The sequence below is a fragment of the Phyllostomus discolor genome, chromosome 12 (assembly GCF_004126475.2).
Source record: "Phyllostomus discolor isolate MPI-MPIP mPhyDis1 chromosome 12, mPhyDis1.pri.v3, whole genome shotgun sequence".
Taxonomy (NCBI): Eukaryota; Metazoa; Chordata; class Mammalia; order Chiroptera; family Phyllostomidae; genus Phyllostomus; species Phyllostomus discolor.
This window is the reverse complement of record NC_040914.2, coordinates 53,650,765-53,669,870: the sequence shown is the minus strand read 5'-3', so window position 1 is coordinate 53,669,870 and position 19,106 is coordinate 53,650,765. Positions and strand designations below refer to the sequence as shown.

Here is a 19,106-nt window from a genome sequence, read left to right as displayed (position 1 = left end):
TGCTCGCGCCGCGTGATCCTCCTCCTCTCGCGAGAGGTGCGGGCGCGGAGCCGGCAGCTTCGGAGAAGCTGAGAGCGAGTCGGGAGAACCAGGTAAGCGCTGTCCGGTGATCCAAGAGCCCGAACTCCCCCAACGGTCCCCTCCTGGTTCACCCGGATCCCCAGACCCTACCCTTTGCCAGTCCCAGTCCCGTCCCTTGGCGGGAACCTAGACGTGGCCACCTCCCTGAGGACCACGGCGGGCTTTTGCCCAGAGAAGCGGTGTGAGGGGCCGGACCGGTTTTGTCTGTCCCGGGCTCTTGGCGCGGGGGCGGGCCCCTTGTCCCTCGTCCCTCCTGGGTGGCCTCTTATCCTGCGCTGCCGGCCCCCGGGGACGTCACAGTCAGGAGGAAGAGTCCTGAGTTGGGGTCCCGGAGCCCTGGGTCTGAGTCCGGCTTCTGCCTGTAGCCAGCTGCTGTGACCTTGGGCCTCGGTCCCTCGCCTCACACTGAAGTTTCGGTCGTTGGGGGAACCTCCAGGTTGTACTTTTTGAGCCAGTGACTTTCCTGAACCTCCGAGGTTTTGAACTGCTGTAATTAAATATTTCCCGAACTTGCCAGATAGGAAGAATCACATAGGATGCTTGTCACTAAGTCGTGTGTACCCAGGCGTTTCTCCTGGAGAGTTGATTCAGTGCATTTGGGCGTAGTCCAGGCATTTTATTTTAACCAATACCCCCAGGTGATGTGTCGGATTTACCCATTTAGAAAAGGCTGGTAGCGTTCGTTTAGACGTTGAGCGGCAAGCTCTGGGTGACTCTGGAAGGTCAGGGACCAGAAGCAAACTAATGTAAGTGCAGAGCGCCTCCCTGCCTCGTCCGTCATCAGGGACGGTTTCATAGGGGTTGGAAGACGTACAAGGCTTTGGGATTAAGGATCGGCGATGACGAGAGCTAAACACGTTGTTCTGTAAATCTTGTGTTTGCAGTTAGATTGCAATCGTGTTTACAGTTTTGTCTTTGTATCTGTTTCTCATACCCTTTACCAACTTTTCCAGTGGTTTTGCTCTCCCTTGCTCCAGTGCTGGGGAAACTCCCCAGATGTGAAGTTTCACATCAATGTTTTTGGATCTCAGTAAAGCACTGCTGATCTCTCCATTAGTTGTTTTTTTTTTTTTTTTCCCCTGAGTGCTGTCCACTATCTTCCACTATCTGGAAATTGTAGCACTTGGATGTCCGTTCTGAGACCCTTCACTCTTGACACACATCTGATTGGCGACACTCTTCCACTGCTTTTCCTTTGAGTTTCCTGTTTCCTTGCTGATTATCCCCCTTTCCCCCCCTCTCGCTCCCTGTGTTGTGCATGCACAAGCTTCAGGCAGTGCGTTTTGGTTAAATTTTCCTTTTCTGATAACTGTCGGGATTCTCAGATATTCTTATGCACCTGACTTAAAAGGAGTTAGTTGGTTTTTTTTTTGTTTGAACTGATACCCAAATGTCGATCTTAGCTTTTTCTTTTGGCCCCTGCTCATCCTGGAGAGGAGGCAATGCCTCAAGATGGAATGTTTACTGGGTACCTTAAAAATAAACACGTGAGTCTCCAGTTGTTCTCACATCTGTCTGGGAACGTTTGAGGAGGGGCGGGGCAAGCAGTGAGGGTCGGAGAGGTGCTTAACAGTCACGTCCACTGACATGACAGTGGCTTCTCCTCCTCCTCTTCTCAGTTGTGAAACTGGGCTCTGAGTCACACTTCTGAGTATGTTGACCTCAGTGCCAGACAGTTCTTCCTATTTTTTTTATTGTTGTTGTTGTTAAAGATGGATTGAAAACAACACAAAACTCGGACGATGAAAAACATCCAAGTGCGATCACTTTGGCTTTTAGACATTTAAAAGAACATTCTCCCCACTGCATTAGGAAAATGCTGGCCGAAAGTGGTGGCTGAGTCTGTGTTTTGTGTTTTATGAGTCGGTGTATTTTATGAGCTCCCTCTTGCCACAGAAGATTAGTTTGCGGGGATAGGGAACGGGAAGCATTTCCATTCTGGTGCTTTGCAGGCGCAACCCTGCTGGAGTGAGCTCCTGCACCGGGGAATTCCGACAGTGAAAAAGAAGCACCGCATTTCTCCTGGTGGACAAGAAGGGCAGCCTCGGAGTTGTTTTCAGAACATTATTTATTGCGCTTTGTGTGCCAGGCTCTGCCGAGTGCTCTGTATATTTTCATCTTCTCCTTTATTTCTGACAGCAGCCTTGGAAATAGGAAAGTATCGCCCCTCCTTCACTGATGAGAAAAAAGAGAAGCTAGTAGCTGACTCAGGGCACATAGCTGTGACCTAGAAGATCCTAGTGGTCGATAGAACCTGGTTCACCTGTGTTCAGAACCTGTGCTGCGTAAAACTGCCTCCATAAAGGCTGCTGGAAAGGTCTAGGCATCTGGGTTTTTGTTTTTCTGTAGCAAGTAACTAAGCTTGGGCCCCTTGGTTCTTTTATGAGGATTTTCTTTGTGCAAGGTTGTGGCCGTCATTGCTGGGCAGGGGGCTTGTTGTCTCTCTTTCGTGTCCCAAAGGAGAACCCGATTCAGCATCATTCTAGAAACAGGTCGTTTGTTTCTGATAGCCGAATACCCAGCCATCCACATGCCCGTCTTCCTCGGCTGCCACTGAACTGTGACATTGACCCTAAGCTGCTCACCTTAGGTTCGCAAGTCGTCTTTCTCAGTGTCATGTGACCACAAAACATGGAAAAGGTTTTTTATTGTGCATATTTTAGGGATTTGAAAACCATGATTCAGTGACTAAGGAATCCTGATTGTCTGATAGCACTCGGCGTCCTTGCCCGGTGACGTGCGGTCAGGCCAGGACAATCCAGTGTGTGCATTCCACACGGAAGGGCCTAGGGAGGGGGCAGGTGTTTGACGGAACGGCGGGAATTCCCTTTGGAGAGGTGGCAGGTACACGTGGAGCCAGAGCGTGGAGGACCTGTATCCAGAAGACTAAGGAGTTTGGTTTTGCTCTAGAAAGGAAAGCATGTAGTAACCCCTTTAGGAAAAGGGGGAACAACAGAGCCAAAGTACCGCAGTGGTGGGGGGTGACCGGCTGTGACCCGGGCATGCTTTGTGGGCAGGAGAGCAAGTCATTGGAAGTCAGCTCTTGTAGAGAAGGAAGCATGCGGTGGACCTGGCTCAAATCCAGTCCCAGAGTGCCTGTGGTGGCACAGTTGGCCTTAGTTAGCCGCCCCTGCAGAAGGCAGAATGTTCAGCCTAAGACTGACCCGTGCCTGGTGCCCCCGCCACAGCTTCTGCCTGTGTGTCGTTTACTGGGGCAGTTTGAAGTCGGAAACTCGTGGCATTAATGTTTAAGGAAGAAGGGAGGAGCCGAGCGGAGTGCTCTCTCCTTACCTGATTTCCCTGTCGGCACATTCTACACTCCCCTGAGTATCAGGTGGAAGAGAAAGGTGACCCTCGGGGGGAGTTTCCGTGGGTGAAAAGCACGGGCTTCACAGTCAGCTGCACGGACTTAGAGTCAGACCCCAGCTCTTTGTGCACCCACACGGCACTTACCAGTTGTGCGGCCAGGGCCGAGCCAGCGGCCTCGATTTCCTGGCTGTAAAAGGGGATGAACACCTAGGGCAGTGGCGGGGACGCACGGAAAGGGCTTTGAGCGGTCTGGCCGATGTTCAAGGTGAAAGACGAGGCAGATACCATCGATCACTGATACACCGGTCATATTGTGATGGAAGGGAAAACATTCAGTTTCCTAAACTTCGTAACTTGTCTCTCTTAGAAGGTGAAGCTGCGGCTGGGCTGCGTCTGCAGTCCATCGGCCTCCCTTGCTGAGTCATGCTTCTGCCCAACGAACGCCCTGTGTCAGGCCAGGTTGTCTCTTATCAAAGGGAAGATGATCTTTCTGATTTCGGCCTCCTTACCTGATTGCCAGGTCAAGGTTCTCACCAAGGATGACGGGCTCACTAATTCAGACTGTCAAGTGACAGTGCGGTTTTCTAACGTGGTCGCCATCCCCGGGTCGGAACCGGGCTGTGGTTCTGACCCCACTCGACGTGTCTCATGGATGAAATTGCGCTTTTGTTTCTGCTCAGCTTTGACCCTCCTTTGGCCCGTGGCGTGTAGGTCCGCAGCGCCACAGGAATGGCGGACTTCGGGGTCGCAGCTGGCCAGTTCGTGGCGGTGGTCTGGGACAAGTCCTCCCCGGCGGAGCCTCTGAAGGGCCTGGTGGGGGAGCTCCAGGCACTGACCGGCAATGAGGGCCGCGTGTCTGTGGAGAACATCGACCAGCTGTTGCAGTGTAAGTACCTGCCCCGGGTGCCTTTACCAGTGGGGTGGGGCGGACGGGCCGGTTTCCCTGGGACCCAGGAGTGCTGCGTCTCGGGCACTCCTCGATAACTGAGTTCTTGTCTGGGTGGCGCGTGACAGTCGTGGGTGGCCCTTTGTTGATTTCGGTTGAGATGTGGTGGACTCAGGAGTGTAGCTGATGGTTTGTAAAAGCGTGCTCGTGTTTCTTATCTAGGCACTCCACATTTATTTTTAAAAGCTTACTCTTCATCCAGCTTCCTTTTTGGCTTTTTTCCCTGAGCATATTAAAGGATAAGAAATTACCCTGGCCGGGTAGCTCAGTTGGTTAGGGCATCATCCCAGTATGCCTAGGTTGTGGGTAGAGGTCAGGGCACCTCTAAGAATCAGCCATTGAATACGTAGATAAGTGGAACAATAAATTGAAGTTTCTCTCTCCCTTCTTCTCTCTCAATATCAATAAATTAAAAAAAAAAAGAAAGAAACTAGTAAGACGGACAGAGAGCCGGGCAGCAGCTCCAGTGACCCGGCCAACAGCAGTGGTCTGACGGCATTTGCTGGACAGGCGGCCGTGTGTTCTTCCGGGCCAGGCGGGCAGCCCTTGGGGGGGACCTGGGGGGGGCTTGGGGGACTGCTGTGGGGCCCAGGGGATTGCTGACAGAGCCCCCCTTCCTTCCAGCTGCCCACAAAGAATCCAGCTTTGATGTCATTTTGTCGGGTGTGATTCCTAGAAGCACCGTGCTGCACAGCGCTGACATTTTGGCCGAGATGGCCCGGATCCTGCGGCCTGGCGGGTGCCTTTTCCTGAAGGAGCCGGTGGAGACCGCTGCCGGTAAGGACCTCCTCACGTGAAAGGCTAGACTGCAGCAGGGTCAAATCTTGAGGCGTTTTTGCCGCATCTCTCTGAGCAGGAGATGCCGTGTAGAGATCAGTAGCCCTACAGCCGGACCTTCTCCTTGGAGATAAGTTATTATGAAAGTCTAAAGCAACACGTCTGCAGAAACGGTGATCTTGACCTGGGAGGTGGGAGGATAGAAGGAAACGGCTGTTGGAAAACGGCTGGTCCTTCGGCAGCTGAACAGGACTGTGCTGTGGCCTCGGCACGGAAGGCTGTGCAGCAGTAAACAAAGGCACAGGTTCCGTGTGTGCGACACCTGGGGTCCCTCTCAGGGGAGACCCTCGGAGCCAGAAGGCTGCTCTGAGAAGGTCACGTGCTGTCTGCTTCGTTCACACGACGTTCTAGAAAGGGCAGAGGATGGAGAGCGAGTCGGCGCTCATTAGGGGAGGTGGCGTGTGAGGCCGTGAGGGGAGTGCAGGGACCCCTTGCGGTTGTGGACCGTTCTATGTCTTGGGTGTGGCGGTGCACACACTCACCTGCGTGTGTGCTACAGTTGCACACAAACACACAACACGCGCACACACACATAGGTGCACGTAAAGCTGGTGGGATTTGGGTTGGCTCCGTGGGCGATGTCGGGTTCTGGTCTCCGTACGGTGCTGGAACTGGGTGAGGAATGACCACAGGGGCGGCTCGGCCGAGGGGCCTCCAGCCCTCCCTGAGAACGCCGGCGGGAGTCTGGGGGTGACAAGGGGATCACTGACTCGTGGGAGCCAGTGAGAGAAGCCGGATGATAGAAACCTCTCTCATTTGTCCAAGTGGCAACGTGTCCAAGAGTTAGTCAGCTCTGGATTGTAGCCTTTTTTACTGGACTTTCCATCAAAAGGTGATGAATTATTTCATCAAATAAGATAGCAGAAACGAAAGCACGTTGCAGTGTGTCAGGTGTGTGTGTGGAAGTACAGACCGTGACACGGAGAGCGGGTACCCGTGCTCCTTGCTGGGAACGCAACCCTGGGTGACGAAACACGGTGTCTTTTGCCAGGACCGTGACACGAGAATAGAGCACTTGTTACGTTAGAGTTTCTGAGCCTCATGCTCAGTCATCTTCTAACAACCCCAGAAGGTTCGGCATTTCCAAGAAGCAGGGAGCGATGAGAACCAATAGTAATGGAATTATTATGTTCTATTACCATGACTTATGAGCATGGGTAAGAGAATTGTGAATAACCAAGTCAAATTAAAATGTTATTGAAATACATAAACATTAGACACGAAAGGTTATTACTGTTGTAATGCCTGCTGCGAGAGAGCCTTTATTATTATCTTTCCTGCTCTGACCTGCAAAGCTATTGACTGGGGTTTCCCTCTTGGCAGTCAGCAACGGCAGAGTGAGGACGGCCTCGAAGCTGTGTTCGGCCCTGACTCTCTCCGGGCTTGTGGAAGTGCGAGAGGTATGCCGGGAGGCGCCGTTTCCTCTGGGAGCCTGGGCTGCGGCCCCGGACCCCTGTGTCTGTCGGACGGTACAGGGAAGATCGGGGGAGATGACCCAAGGGCGGGGATCGGTCACGTAGACTCGGAAATGGGCTGAGAAGTGCTCTGTCTGTGAGCTGTGGGGCGCCTCAGAGAACAAGCCCTGGGGAGCAGGGTACTAAGCCTCCTCTGGGGAGGGGCCACTGCGTTCCGGGGGTCGGCCGGTCCTGGCCTCCGTGCTGGTCAGTGGTGCTGGTCAGTGGTGCTGGCCGCTGAGGCGGCAGGGCTGGGGGGAGCACAGGTCCCTGGATGGGCGCGCGTCCGAGGCCCGGCTGGCAGTCCCCGAGGTTATCCTCAGATGTTTGGTGGGGGCTGGAGGGGGAAATCCCGTTTTGATAATTCAGTAGACGTGTTTTCGTTAAGTAGAGGTGTTTATATTTCTATAGTCTTACCCAGAGTTGAAATCTCCCTGTGTGAGGGCCGGCGTCACGTCCTGAGGCCATCGTAGCGCTGATTTGCCGCTTGACCGAGGGCCTCCGTTTGCTCCCACCCACCCTTCCTGTCTGTCTTTGGTCCAGGGCTTTCTGTGCTCTACTCTAGAATAAGAGGCGCTCATAAAAATCCAACTACCACTGCAGAATGTTACACATACAGCGACATCCCAGTCCTCGTTCACACTCCCCCCAGAGGCTCCCCCAGTGCACCTGTTCGTCTGGCTGTCCAGACCTTTTTCATGTGTTTGCAGGTACACACCCCCCCTTGGTGTCTGTACCCGCGTCACTTGTCAGGGTAAACCAGGCCATGCGTGTGCACTGCCTGTTCAGCCGCTGGCTGGTCCCTCTCGGGTGGTGCCCCTTGGTCTTGTTAACGAGGGAACTCTGTTCAGTGCCGTAGGTGGGCTGCAGCTCAGTTAGCTGTTCTGCACGTCGGACACAGAGGTTATCACTGTTTCAGTGACACAGCACCCCCACCTGTTTTCCTGCTTCTACTGCCAGCTGCTGCTTCCCAGGGGACCTAGAAGCGTCTCCCTCCCCCGGGGTTCTTTTCCTCCGAGGGCACGCATTTTGCTGCCATTAGGGTGGCGCGCGTCCCCACTGTAGGCCCTGGCCCTGTTCAGCCAGACCGCGACCCCCTCAGTGACTCCCACGGCGCCTTGTGCCTCGGAGACAGGCATTTAATGAGGGCGTTAAGATTTTTCAGGGGAGAGGCTCAAGGTAAAAACGTAGACAAAACCTCCACCCCAGGGCTCCGAGCGTGAGAAGGCTGCACGAGGCAGGAGGTGGCACCCGCCGTCCCGCCCCCCTGTGTGTTGCACTGTCCCGAGACTCATGCCCTGAAGACACAGACCTGAGCACGCGATGCCTGGGGGGCGGGGGGGTGCACAGAGCGCCATCTCATGGGTGTGGCCTGACCCTTCGGCTGTCTTGCGTTCCAGCTGCAGCGGGAGCCCCTGAGCGCCGAGGAGAAGCAGTCTGCCCAGGAGCACCTGGGTCACCTTGGGGACAGCCTGCTCTCCGTGCAGGTCACAGGCAGAAAGCCCAACTTTGAAGTGGGTTCTTCTAGTCAACTTAAGCTTTCCGTTGCCAAGAAGTCTGCTCCTTCGGGTAAGACTGGACGACATCTGTCTGAACGGGCCGGGAAGGGCCCGTCAGAAGTTGAGCCAGAGACGAGAGTGAGGGTTGGTGGTCCCTCCGTGTCCGCCATGTGCGAGGGGAAGAAGGCTCCGTGTGCCGCTGTCCCGGGTGTTCCCAGACCCCAGCCTGGAGCGATGTGTGGGTGTTGTCTGGTTCAGCCCCCTGCCCTGGAGGGCACTGGCGCCTCCAGACTTTGAAGGCCTGAGTCACACAGTTGAGTGAGCGAGGTCTGTCCAGGCCCCAGAGTTTGGGCGTTTGTCCTCGGGACGCCTCCTGGTGGTGGTCACGGTGGATGAGCGTGTCCCGCTCCTCTTCCCGTGTGTCCTTTACTTGTGTGCCGGTAAAGTCGGCTTTTCTCACTTTGAGGATCCTAAGACACTCGTAAAAACGTTTCTTCTGCTCAGAGAATTACACTCCCCTACCCGCTTTGCATTTCCTATCTCTGCTTTAATGGCTGAATTGAGAGACATTTCCCAGCCGTGAGGGATGCAGAAATAGCAGGCACATTCACATTGCTGTTTTGACTGCCCAGCCTACGTCTGCAAAAACCCCTTAGGCATCCTGGCCTTGGGGTGCATAGTCCAGAGTGGGCAAGCCCAGCTTCCCTGGGCAGTTCGCCCTAACGAAGGCTGGAGCAGGCAGTCCAACACTGCCCCCCAGGGTGCTCTCACCCTGCCCCCCACCCCCACCCCTTCCCACCTCCTGGCCTGGGGAGAACTCGCTCAGGAGGCGTGAGGTTCGGCCTGCCCCGGTCGGTGTTGCGCTGCCCCCGTCCGCTCTAGAGCTCGTGGGCTCGGACGCGGCAGGCGTCTGCGGGGCTGACGCTCCGCACTTACGACGCTTCCTGGCGCCCTCTCAGCCCGTCTCCCGTCGCCCGCAGTGGCTGCGGGGAGCGCCCCTGGCCCCGGGCTTGGGGGTGGGCACCGAGATGAGGAAGAGAACGCCAAGTGGAGCGGGGTGAAAACCGGAGACAGACCTGCCTTCGAGGCGGGCCTGACTCTCTGACCTGCTGTCCCACCTGCACACGTAGGTAGGGCGGCAGGCACTTACGTGATGCAGCCGTTGGCAGGGTCCCAGAGGGTGATGGGCACGGAAGGCTTCGTGGAGTGTCTGCCACAAAGCAGGTGCTGACGGTGGTGGCTTCTGTGACCGTCACAGGGCTCCTGACTCCGTCCAGTATGCCCGCTACAGAGTCTCGCAGGAAAGTCTTCGTTTGCCTGTAGTTTGCTTAGGGCTTCTTCATAGAGCTGTTTTTCTTTTGTTGGGGGGCGCAGGGAAGCCTGCTGTGGACCCTGCGGCCGTCAAACTCTGGACCCTCTCGGCCAATGACATGGAGGACGAGAGCGCGGTGAGTCGGCCCCGGGCCCTGGGTGCCTTCGCTCAGCCCCGCTGCAGGTGTGCGCACGCGCCATTCCGGGGGCTCCCTCGGGGCTCGCAGGGTGGAAGCCCAGCGCTGTGGCCGGGCCTGTCCCCGGCATCTCTTCCCTGCATGTCATGTGACATGTTGAAGACTCCCGCAGGCGTGTGCAAACCTGGAGAGAGTTTGTCGGCTGAGATGCTTCTCCTGGCCCCTCTGGGCAAGGCCCTGAGCACTCAGAGCCGCACTCCTCCCTGTCTGACCGGTGCCCCTGCGGTCACGTTCTCTGGTCCACAGCTGTGGGAGTCAGGGTGGCGGGCGGAGCAGCCTGTGGTGCGCACCGTCAGAACTTAGAGACAAGCCATCCGCTCGTTGTGGAGGAGTGCACAGCGTCTGTGTCACCCCCACTCAGCCGTAGGCCTGCTCCCGCCCGCCCCGTGTAGCACCGGCTTGTGCTGCCCGCCCACCGGTCTGGGCGGTGTGAGTCAGTCCCTGTCCAGGCAGCGCACGTTTGGCGTGCGCCAGTTCCCTGGGGGGGGCGGCTGCGACCCGAGGGTCAGCCCCACGTGGGATGGTGGGGTCTTCTCGACCCGGACGGCATAAACCCACTGCCCTCACCTGGGACCACCTCGGCTCCTCCGTGGCAGAGACCGTGACGACCGAGTCACTAACAGCTGCGAACACCCCCCAGGACCTCATCGACTCGGACGAGCTGCTGGACCCCGAGGACCTGAAGAAGCCGGACCCCGCCTCCCTGCGGGCCCCCGCGTGCGGGGAGGGGAAGAAGAGGAAGGCCTGCAAGAACTGGTAAGTGCCGTCTCCAGGGGCTGCTGCCACTCGAGGAGCCACGGTGCTCTAGGTGATTAGGCACACGGTTCGTTGTGGAGTGAGTTGTGCCTGCGGAGGAGCAGGTCAGGCAGGGACACTTCAGAGAATGATAACCTGAACACCCAAGGAAGGTCACCAGGGTAACCATCAGAAACATTGCCGGTACCCCAGCAGTCACTCCTGCATCCTCCCTCGGCTGCGTCTCGCTCCCCCTTCCCCGGGGTCACCGTTCCAGGCTTGCACCGGTCATTCTTGGCTTGTTTGATGGTTTGAGCAGCTCTGTGACACCCTCCAGACAGCCCGTCGCGTAGTTGTGGAGGGCTGAGCGGGGAGCCCCGACCTGACCAGGCAGGGAAAGATGCATCTCCACGTCGGTGCAGCCCTGGGGAAGGGCAGGGCCGACGGGCTTCCGGCCTGGCCTCTTGGAGGACCTGTCAGAGTGGCTTCCGGGGCGGTCAGTGGGGAGCGTCACGAGTGAGTTCCGGGCGGGGAACCGGGGACGTGCCGCTGTTAGCAGAGCTGGCAGGGCCATCGTGTGGCGCAGGGACCGGATGACCAGCAGAAGTCCCCAGGGTTCAGAGTTTCTGGGCTGGGCGGGCTCACCCGTCAGCTACCGCTCTCCCCCCCAGCACGTGTGGCCTGGCCGAAGAGCTGGAAAGAGAGAAGTCCGCGGCACAGACGAGCTCCCAACCCAAGTCGGCCTGCGGAAACGTGAGTGTCAGCACCCGGCGGTCCCCGGACCCCCAGCGGTGTCGGGCACATCCTCGGCCACACACAGACCAGCCGCAGCCGTGGGAGCTCGCTGCCCCCATGTCGGCAGTCGGCCACTGCGAGAGGGCGGGCGGGCAGGTCACAGAGGTCACGGCGGGGAAGGGGGCTGTCTCGTGAGACAGGGTTAGTGCACCCGTGCCCAGGTGGGGGCTCGTGCCCAGGCGGGGGCTAATTTCTTGTTTGTGTCCCTGTCCTCTGGAGGTTACTCAGCCATTGGGCTGCGCTCGGCTGTGATTTGAGCTGCTGGGAATATGGAAATACGGTCTCCTAAGGGGCTTCTCCAGACCATAGTTCCCACGGAACCAGAGATCTTCTAACTCGTAGTGTCTGGGTCCCCATTGGACCTACAGACGCACCCACCCGTTTCCTTCCGGCCACGGTGGCTGCATTACGAAATTTGGGGTCCCGTTCCTGCAGCCCCTGCCTCCAGGCTGAGCTTCCTGGTCCAACTGTCCCTTCTCTCAACAGTGCTACCTGGGCGACGCTTTCCGCTGCGCCAGCTGCCCCTACCTGGGGATGCCCGCCTTCAAGCCCGGGGAGCAGGTGCTGCTGAGCGCCAGCAGCCTCCACGACGACTAGGGTGACGACCAGGGCGGCGCCTGCCCCTCGGCTGGCCCTGCCTCTGCGCTTGCCCACTCCCCGCCAGGACCCGTCTGCAGGGAGGGGCCTTGGTAGGCAGAGCGAGGCTGGCCGTGGGGGGCGGGGGTGTGTAGTGCTGCTGTGGACCAAAGGGCCAGGGCGCCTCGGGGCGCCAGTTACCCTGGGCGGCCGGCGTCTTCTCAGCCATAGGGAAATGGGGTGTGCGCCAAGGGGCCCTCTCCCGGGTGCAGACTGCTGGTCTGCACTTGTGCTCTGAAACTGAGGCCCCGCCCCCCCCTCTGCGCCCAGCAAGTGCCGCTGCTCATCTCCAGGAGCCGGTGCTGGCGCAGCAGGCCACTCCTGGTGATGCAGATCACGCGTGTTCTGACCTCAGGGCACCGGTGGAGCTGCGTGGTCACGGCCAGAGCCCCTCCGCGCCCCCTCGACCCCTGCGGTGGTGTGCTGCCCCGTGTCCTGTCAGTCTGCAGTCACTATTAAACCTGTGTTCCTCCTCCGCACTGTCAGTTGTGAAGAGGGTGTGTGTGCATGTGTGTGTGTGTGTGTGTGTGTGTGTCGGGGGTAGGGGGTGGTCTGACACAGCCGTGCAAGCTCAGCTGAGAGCACAGAACTGTTTTTGCGGAGAGACTCGGTGTCACACGCGGAGGGGGCCTGCGCTGCGGGACCGGACCCCCCCCCCCGCCCCCCCGTCCCCTTCAGAAGAGCCGGGCAGCAGCCTGAACCCACAGCAAGTCTCTCCCAGCAGGCGACCCTGTGTTCTCGTGACCCACAGGGACTGGGAGTGGACCTCGCCAGCGGGTGGGGAGAGTGCGTGGGTTCAGGAGACCTGGGTTTTTGTGTCTTACCAATGAATAAAAGTTTTCTTTGGAATTAGCCCTGAAACTTGAGTCTATGTTGGCTGTTGCGTGTTCCGTCCCCGCCGGTGGACTTCGTTACAGGTGCGGCTGGCCCCAGTCTGACGGCGGGCGCCTGCCCGAGGGCGCGAGCGGGCTGAGCATGGCGGGGCCTCGCTGTGCTGTGGTCGGGTCACCTTAAGTGGCAAAGGGAGGGATCTTGCAGATGCAGAGTCCCCAGTGGGCCGTCAGTGGAAAGAGAGGTGGGCCTGAGTGGGCCTGACGTAAGTGTCGGTCCCGTAAAAGTGGAGGACCGCAAGGCTCTAGCTGGCCGCTGGTCTGCAGAGGTCCACAGGCGAGAACTGGGAGCCACCTCGGGGAGCCGGGCGCAGACCCAGGCACCATCGGGGGGATCGAGGCCCAGCGTGGGCCGTCTTCACTGCCAGGATGGCCCCCCGCTCCCTAGACCTGAGAGGGTGCACGTCAAGCCACTAGACTTGAGGGAACTCATTCAGCGGCAATAGCAGACTGTTACAGCCCCGGACTGGGTTTAATGGTAAAAAACACGTCTTTTTGGAGCTGCCAGGCCTCTGAGTTGCTTCTGCTGCAGTTGCCAAGGTGAAGGGCAGAAATCTCCACCAGCAGGTTGGGGACAGGTGCTCCCAAACCGGAGAGTCTCCTGGGGTGGGCTTGGCAGAGCCTGGGCAAGTGCCACGAGCCCCCGCTGACCGGATTCTCGTTCTGGTCCCCACCCCTGCCGGCACAGAGGACACCACTGCCTCCTGTCCACTATTCTTGGCATCGTTAGTGGTGAGAGGGGACTGCCAGTCCTCACGCCTTGTGACTTGGGAAAACGGCAGTTCTCAGGGGAGGCTTTAGAGCCAAAAATAGTCCCAGCCACCACTCAGACATTACAGCTGGGGTTACTGGGTGAGGGAAAGTGACCCGCTGCCACCAGTCACCTGCGGACCGTTGAAGGTGCAGGGGTCTGATGTCCGTGGGCGTCCCAAGTCAGCTGGTCGGACCTGGAACTGGGAATCTTAACTCTTGTAAAGTCTCTAAGGTCTCCTGCTTAGACCCTGCCCGCACACAGCTGGGGCTTCCCCTTCCCCCTGAAATCGCTCCAAAGCAGTCAGTGAGTGGGCAGCGAGCAGACCGCACCCCCCTTGAGGTTAGGAGACAGCCCAAACGGAACCACAAGACGGCTGGAGAGGGCCCAGGGCGGGGCCTGGGAGCTGGAGTGTGGGACGGAGTGAGGAGAGGACGTGTGAGGCCCTGCCCGCTCCAGGCCCAGAGCAGCGCCTTGAGCTGCAAAATCAGAGCCCCCAGCCCGTGGTAACCCGTGGTAACCCATGGTAACAGGCTCCCAGGACACGGGCAGACAGTGGGGCCGGAGGGCGAGTCCCACAGAGCAGCCTCACATGCTTTGGGCAGATGAGAGGCCCTCCAGCCAGCCCTCAGTAGCGTGGGGGTGGGGAAAGCTACACAGGGAACCACGACCAGGTGTTGGGGAAGGTGGGGCCAAGCAGGACTCTTCCACACTGTTGGGGGGTGGGCTTGGGCAGTTACACCCCCTAGTGTCAGCTCCAGCCCTGGCTGCGAATCAGTCCCCTGAGTAGCTTATGAAAATAAAAAATATGCCTGGGACCCCTCCTCTCCAAAGACCGGCGAAGGCAACCTTTTGCAATAGAACCCGGGGTGTCAGGCTTTTGCAAAGCTTTCGCAGGCAGTGAACTCTGGAGTGTGCCCAAGGTTGAGAACCAGTGCCCCAGAGAGATTCTCTCAACACACGCACCAGAAGGCAAGCTGGCAACAGCTGCCCACGGCACGGTCTGTCATCGCAAGAAGCGGGAAACAATCCTCGTGGCCCTTAGCAAGAGGCGGGGGGAGCGAGCTGTGTCGTCCTGGCAGTGGGGGTGGGGGTGGGGGGGACGCGGAACCACAGCCGTGCCCATCCACGGGGAAGAATCTCCTGGAATGTGGAGCCACAATAGCCATTCGCATACGGCGGGGGGGGGGGGTGTGTGTGAAATCTGTCTCCTTCCATATAAAGTTTGAAAGTTTAAGAACACGCACGACGCATCGGTATAGTGCTAGGGCTTACACGTGCACACATATATATATTATGTACGCACACATGGGTCAGGCCGAAGGGACTCAAGGAGAACGCCAAACCCCAAATTCGGGGCCAGGGCTGTCTCTGGAGGCGGCAGGTAGGACGGCAGTGGCGGCTTCAGAGCGGCAGGAAGTGTCCACTCGGGTCTGCGGAGGGTCCGTGTGCACCTGCTATGTGCGTACACAGGTGTTTACCCCGTCGTCGGCTTGTGTTCTCACATATACGTTACGTATCTTGTATTGATAGGGCATTTTATCCCCAAACCGGAAAAACCCACACGTAAAACCCGGGATCTTAGGGAGCATGCCCCCTGGCCCAGAACGCAGCCCTGCACCTCCCTGAGGCAAACCTGCACCTCGGGGGCTGGGCCCGTCTCCTGCATCCCTGGCCGTGGCCCCTCCACCCCCGCAGTCCAGTCCTCAGAGCAGTTCCGAGTCTACGCACGCACCACACGCACGTCGTGGGCCTCTGAGGAAGACTTCACTGGCAGGAACACACTTTGCTTCTCTGCAGACGGTCGTGCAAAGCACCAGAATGAATGCGTGTCATGAGTCTTTCCAGCTCTAGCCTGCAGAGTGAGGAACCCTCGCTCTCCTTCCCTGGCTCCCTCTCGGCACCGCCCTCACCCCAGATTTGCAAGATCATCCTTCTTCCACTCCCACCCCCCGCCCCAAACTGGGCCCCATGGATCCAGACAACATTCTCCCACAAAAACTCAGAATGATGTGCCCCCGAGACTCTGGGTCCGAGGCAGTTGTTTGAGGAATATGGCTTGAGATCAGGGCAGGCGAAGAGCCCACCCGTGGCCCTGGAGACCCGGGGTCACAGGGAAGCCAGCTGATACAGGTCATCAGCTTCGTTATCATTACTGTAGTTTTATCCCTGCCCCTACGGGAAAGTGAGCTAGGTCAGCCTGCAATGAGACAGTTGGCCACAGGAGGGCAGCGAGAGGCAAAAGTTCTGTTTGGAAAAACCTCAAACAATAAGGTCACAAAATCCTGGGAAGAGAAGGACCAAGTTCCTCCGCCCCCAGTCTGATGGTTCCTCGGCCACCATCAGCCATGTCGCCGCCGTGATCTCCAGTTAATCCAAAGCCATGTGGCACCTTCTCATGGCCCACCAGCAAGAGTCCTTTCACCCCTTTTCTTCCAGGCAAAGTCCTGCTTCCTAAGCCACATGGCAAAAGGGAGCACCCCAAAGCACCTGGTCCTGACTCTCACCAAAACCTGGTGGTCCCAGCCTGGCACGGCTGCCGCACCTGGGTTTAAACCCCAGCACCAATCCCCCTCTGCAGCCCCATTCCCGACCCCTCCCACAGTCAGTTACACCTGCCAGCATCCCCGCATCATCCAGCTCTACTGGGCTGCCATCGTGAGTCTGGGTGGGCGTGGCCCTGTGGCGTGGAGCCAATCATCTCCAAGCTCTCACACAGGCGCTGTAACCAGGGGGAGCTGCCTCCCAGTTACATCCTGGGTGGAAGTCACTTCCATCCCCCTGGCTCAAAGCTTGGCCACAGCCATTTAACATATCCATGAAACCAGTTAAAGGTCATAGATGTGTTAAATGACCACGCCAGAGGTTAGCTGCAAAGCTGTTGCTGTGCAAAACAACTCTCAATGGCCCTGCTCCATGTGTCCCATCCCCCAGCTCAGACTGGTGGAGGTGAGGACATCCTATATATATTTTTTTCCCTAATATTTCCTGGACACCCTGGGTTCTGGACCCCATTACAAATCCCTATTTGGGGGCCCCCCTTGGCTTCACCCTGTTACAATCCCTCCTTTCAGATATACAACCCCTTTATAATCATATAAAGGACAATGGATGAAGGTCTCATCTTCTTGTAACTACTTCCTGCTGGACATGGACATCGTCCTACCTACCCTTGGGTCAGGGGTGCCCTGAAGCGGGGGGGTGGGGGGTGGGAGCAGCACGGAGGAAGTCCTTCCTGTAAGGTTAAGGACCTCACAGAATCCAGGTCAGTTGGCTGTCACCAGGAAGCTGCAGGCTCGAAGTCCAAAGACTGGCATTACTGGACCGTTGGCATTCTTGTCATATTCTGGAGGTGATACATTTGGCAAGAGAGTTGGAAGCATAATTAAATCATAACCACTAAATGATGAAGGCAAGGACTTCGGTAAGGAATGGCTTATCTGGAGGAAGGTATACAAGGCTTGCTACACCTATCCAAAACCCTTGTGGCCCATTATACTTTACTGGGGCTGAGGGGAATATATTAGGATTTCCCTCCTTTCAGATTTCGGGCCCTTTCTGTCCAAGCCATTAGGACAGAAAAGGGAAAATCAGTTCTAAAGTGAAGGCCACAGACCACCCAAACCTTTCATCAACCCAACCACTTAGTTTAACCAAACCATCGAGTCTCAGGGGGCGATGATGAAGATGGGCCCCTTAAGTAAGGCCTATCTTGCAACCAATCACCCAGGTAATGAGGTCTATATAGGCATACGCCCTATGAAAACAGAAGGAGGAACACAGATTAATTCACACGACAACCCCCAAGCCAGTCTCTGTGCCTGTGAGACTGTCTTTTGGGAAGACATCCAGTTGCAAGGCCCTTGCTGCAATGACATTTAACAATGGCAATTTGACAGGTCCTTCATGCCTATAAATTGAACATCTTTGGTGATATTACAAACCCAGTTTCAACTTTCAAATGAAAAACAGACTTTCAAGACAGTTAGCTGCACCCTTCTGATGTCCAATACTGAGCATTTTGATTTTCCCTGAACCACGATTTTTCTCCCTAAGATCATCCTCATGGTTATTAAAGGGACTACATTGAGTCCAGCTTTTAATTTTGACTGTTCATTTTCATAAACACACCAAGAGCAGCCTGGATCACTTATGATCTTTAAGTCCGCTTTGCTGGAACTCACACAGGGAACCTTTAGATTGACTTCTCAGTCCGTCCCTTGGGGCACAGAAGCAGAGCCACACATCCGCCATCTGGCTTTGCCTGTACCAGTTGTCTCACTCAAATCCTTGAGGCTTCCATTGTGCCTACAGGTTCCTTTTTAGCCATTTTTTCAGGAAAGCAACCTTCATTCCTTCCCTGGAAAGACTGCCACAAACCACACAGTCAACCCAAGTACCAGGCTTTTTCTCATGGGCTTTTGGTAGCTTTGTGAGTCAATTCCAGTTCCTCAGAGCTTTCTGGTAACAACCAGAACCCAGACATGCCTCTTTCTGGCGTGACATTCCAGTCAAAGTCTTGGTTCACAAAACCACCATTGATGACTGGTCTCAATGGATTTATGCAAAGAAACCTTATGCCATCACTCACTCCTTCAGAATGCCAACCTCTGGAGGGGTCAGGTAGGGAGAAAAACACAATGTGTGAAGAGAAATCCTTTTCCTTCTGATAATCCTTTTATATACCTTCTTCATTTATATATCTTACATTTTCCCTTGTTGAGTTTCCTACAGAGTGGGAAGTTTTAACCTTCCCTGGAACCCTCAGTTTCCTTTTCAGAGAAGATACAAAACACAATTTGCTTTTCAGAGCAAAGTCCAAAACGCAGACAGAGCCCAGAAGAACAGTGCACTGTGGGTAGAGGCATTCTCGTGTACCGGTGCGTCCACTGGTGCCTCCTCAGAGACACACTCCTTTGCCTCAGGCTGAAACACTCATCAGCCCTGAATGACCCTTCCTGGGTCCCGGGTGGCAAGGACATTGTCCCCAGCCGGTTACAGGCGACCTTCCCTAGGTCTTCAGATACAGAGGTTTTCTGATCAGAAACAGAACCAATGGGAGAAACTTGCTCCTTCTCACGGAACCAGAAAACAAGTGGTTGAGGTTTCCTTTCCTGTAGGTTTAAAACTTTTACAACATTTATGCATATTTTACCCATCCAGATTTAACCATCATTCACTTTTAATCCCTGTTCCTTTCCCACACTGGGAAGGACTATACTTAAACTCAGCACGTAAACTCAGCATCTGGCAGCTAAAAGTCCCCAGCACTATAGGTACCTCCCACTAAAAGTCCCCAGATTCGCAGGGACAACCTGCAGCTTTCTGAAGCTTAGACCTTGCAAACTCCCTATAGATCAGATGGTCACCCTTGGACCCCAGATCATGACCTTCAGAACCAGAGCCCTCCCTATCAGAACCAGTTGCACAGAGACCCTGACTGGTGCAGTTCCCACACAGCAGCAACACACAGCCCATAATCTGAAGAGAGCCCTTAGCCCACCACCTTGCCCAGTTCCAAGATGGCGGAGCCCTCACGTGACCCATCATCCAAGATGGCAGCGTCCAAGCACACTGGGTCATCCAAGATGGCGGCGCCCATGCACAACTCATCTTCCATGGTGGGGCACTCCTGTGGCTCATCCTCCATTTTACCCAAAATGGC

At 56.5% G+C, this 19,106-nt stretch overlaps 1 protein-coding gene across 3 annotated transcripts; it reads left to right on the top strand.

Moving 5' to 3' along the window:
• Positions 1–12,661, top strand: CIAPIN1 (cytokine induced apoptosis inhibitor 1). 3 transcript variants are annotated; one of them, XM_028502061.2, is made up of 9 exons: positions 1–92; positions 4,102–4,276; positions 4,961–5,113; positions 6,497–6,573; positions 8,028–8,196; positions 9,501–9,574; positions 10,275–10,390; positions 11,041–11,122; positions 11,651–12,661. In XM_028502061.2, exons 2-9 carry the CDS (start codon positions 4,120–4,122, stop codon positions 11,759–11,761), a joined length of 939 nt encoding a protein of 312 aa, XP_028357862.1. In that variant the 5' UTR covers positions 1–92; positions 4,102–4,119; the 3' UTR covers positions 11,762–12,661. The 3 variants fall into 3 exon arrangements, with proteins under 3 accessions (XP_028357862.1, XP_035867774.1, XP_035867773.1); XM_036011881.1 differs by lacking the exon at positions 1–92 and adding an exon at positions 116–598; XM_036011880.1 differs by lacking the exon at positions 1–92 and adding an exon at positions 2,279–2,433.
• Positions 12,662–19,106: the final 6,445 nt, after the last annotated feature.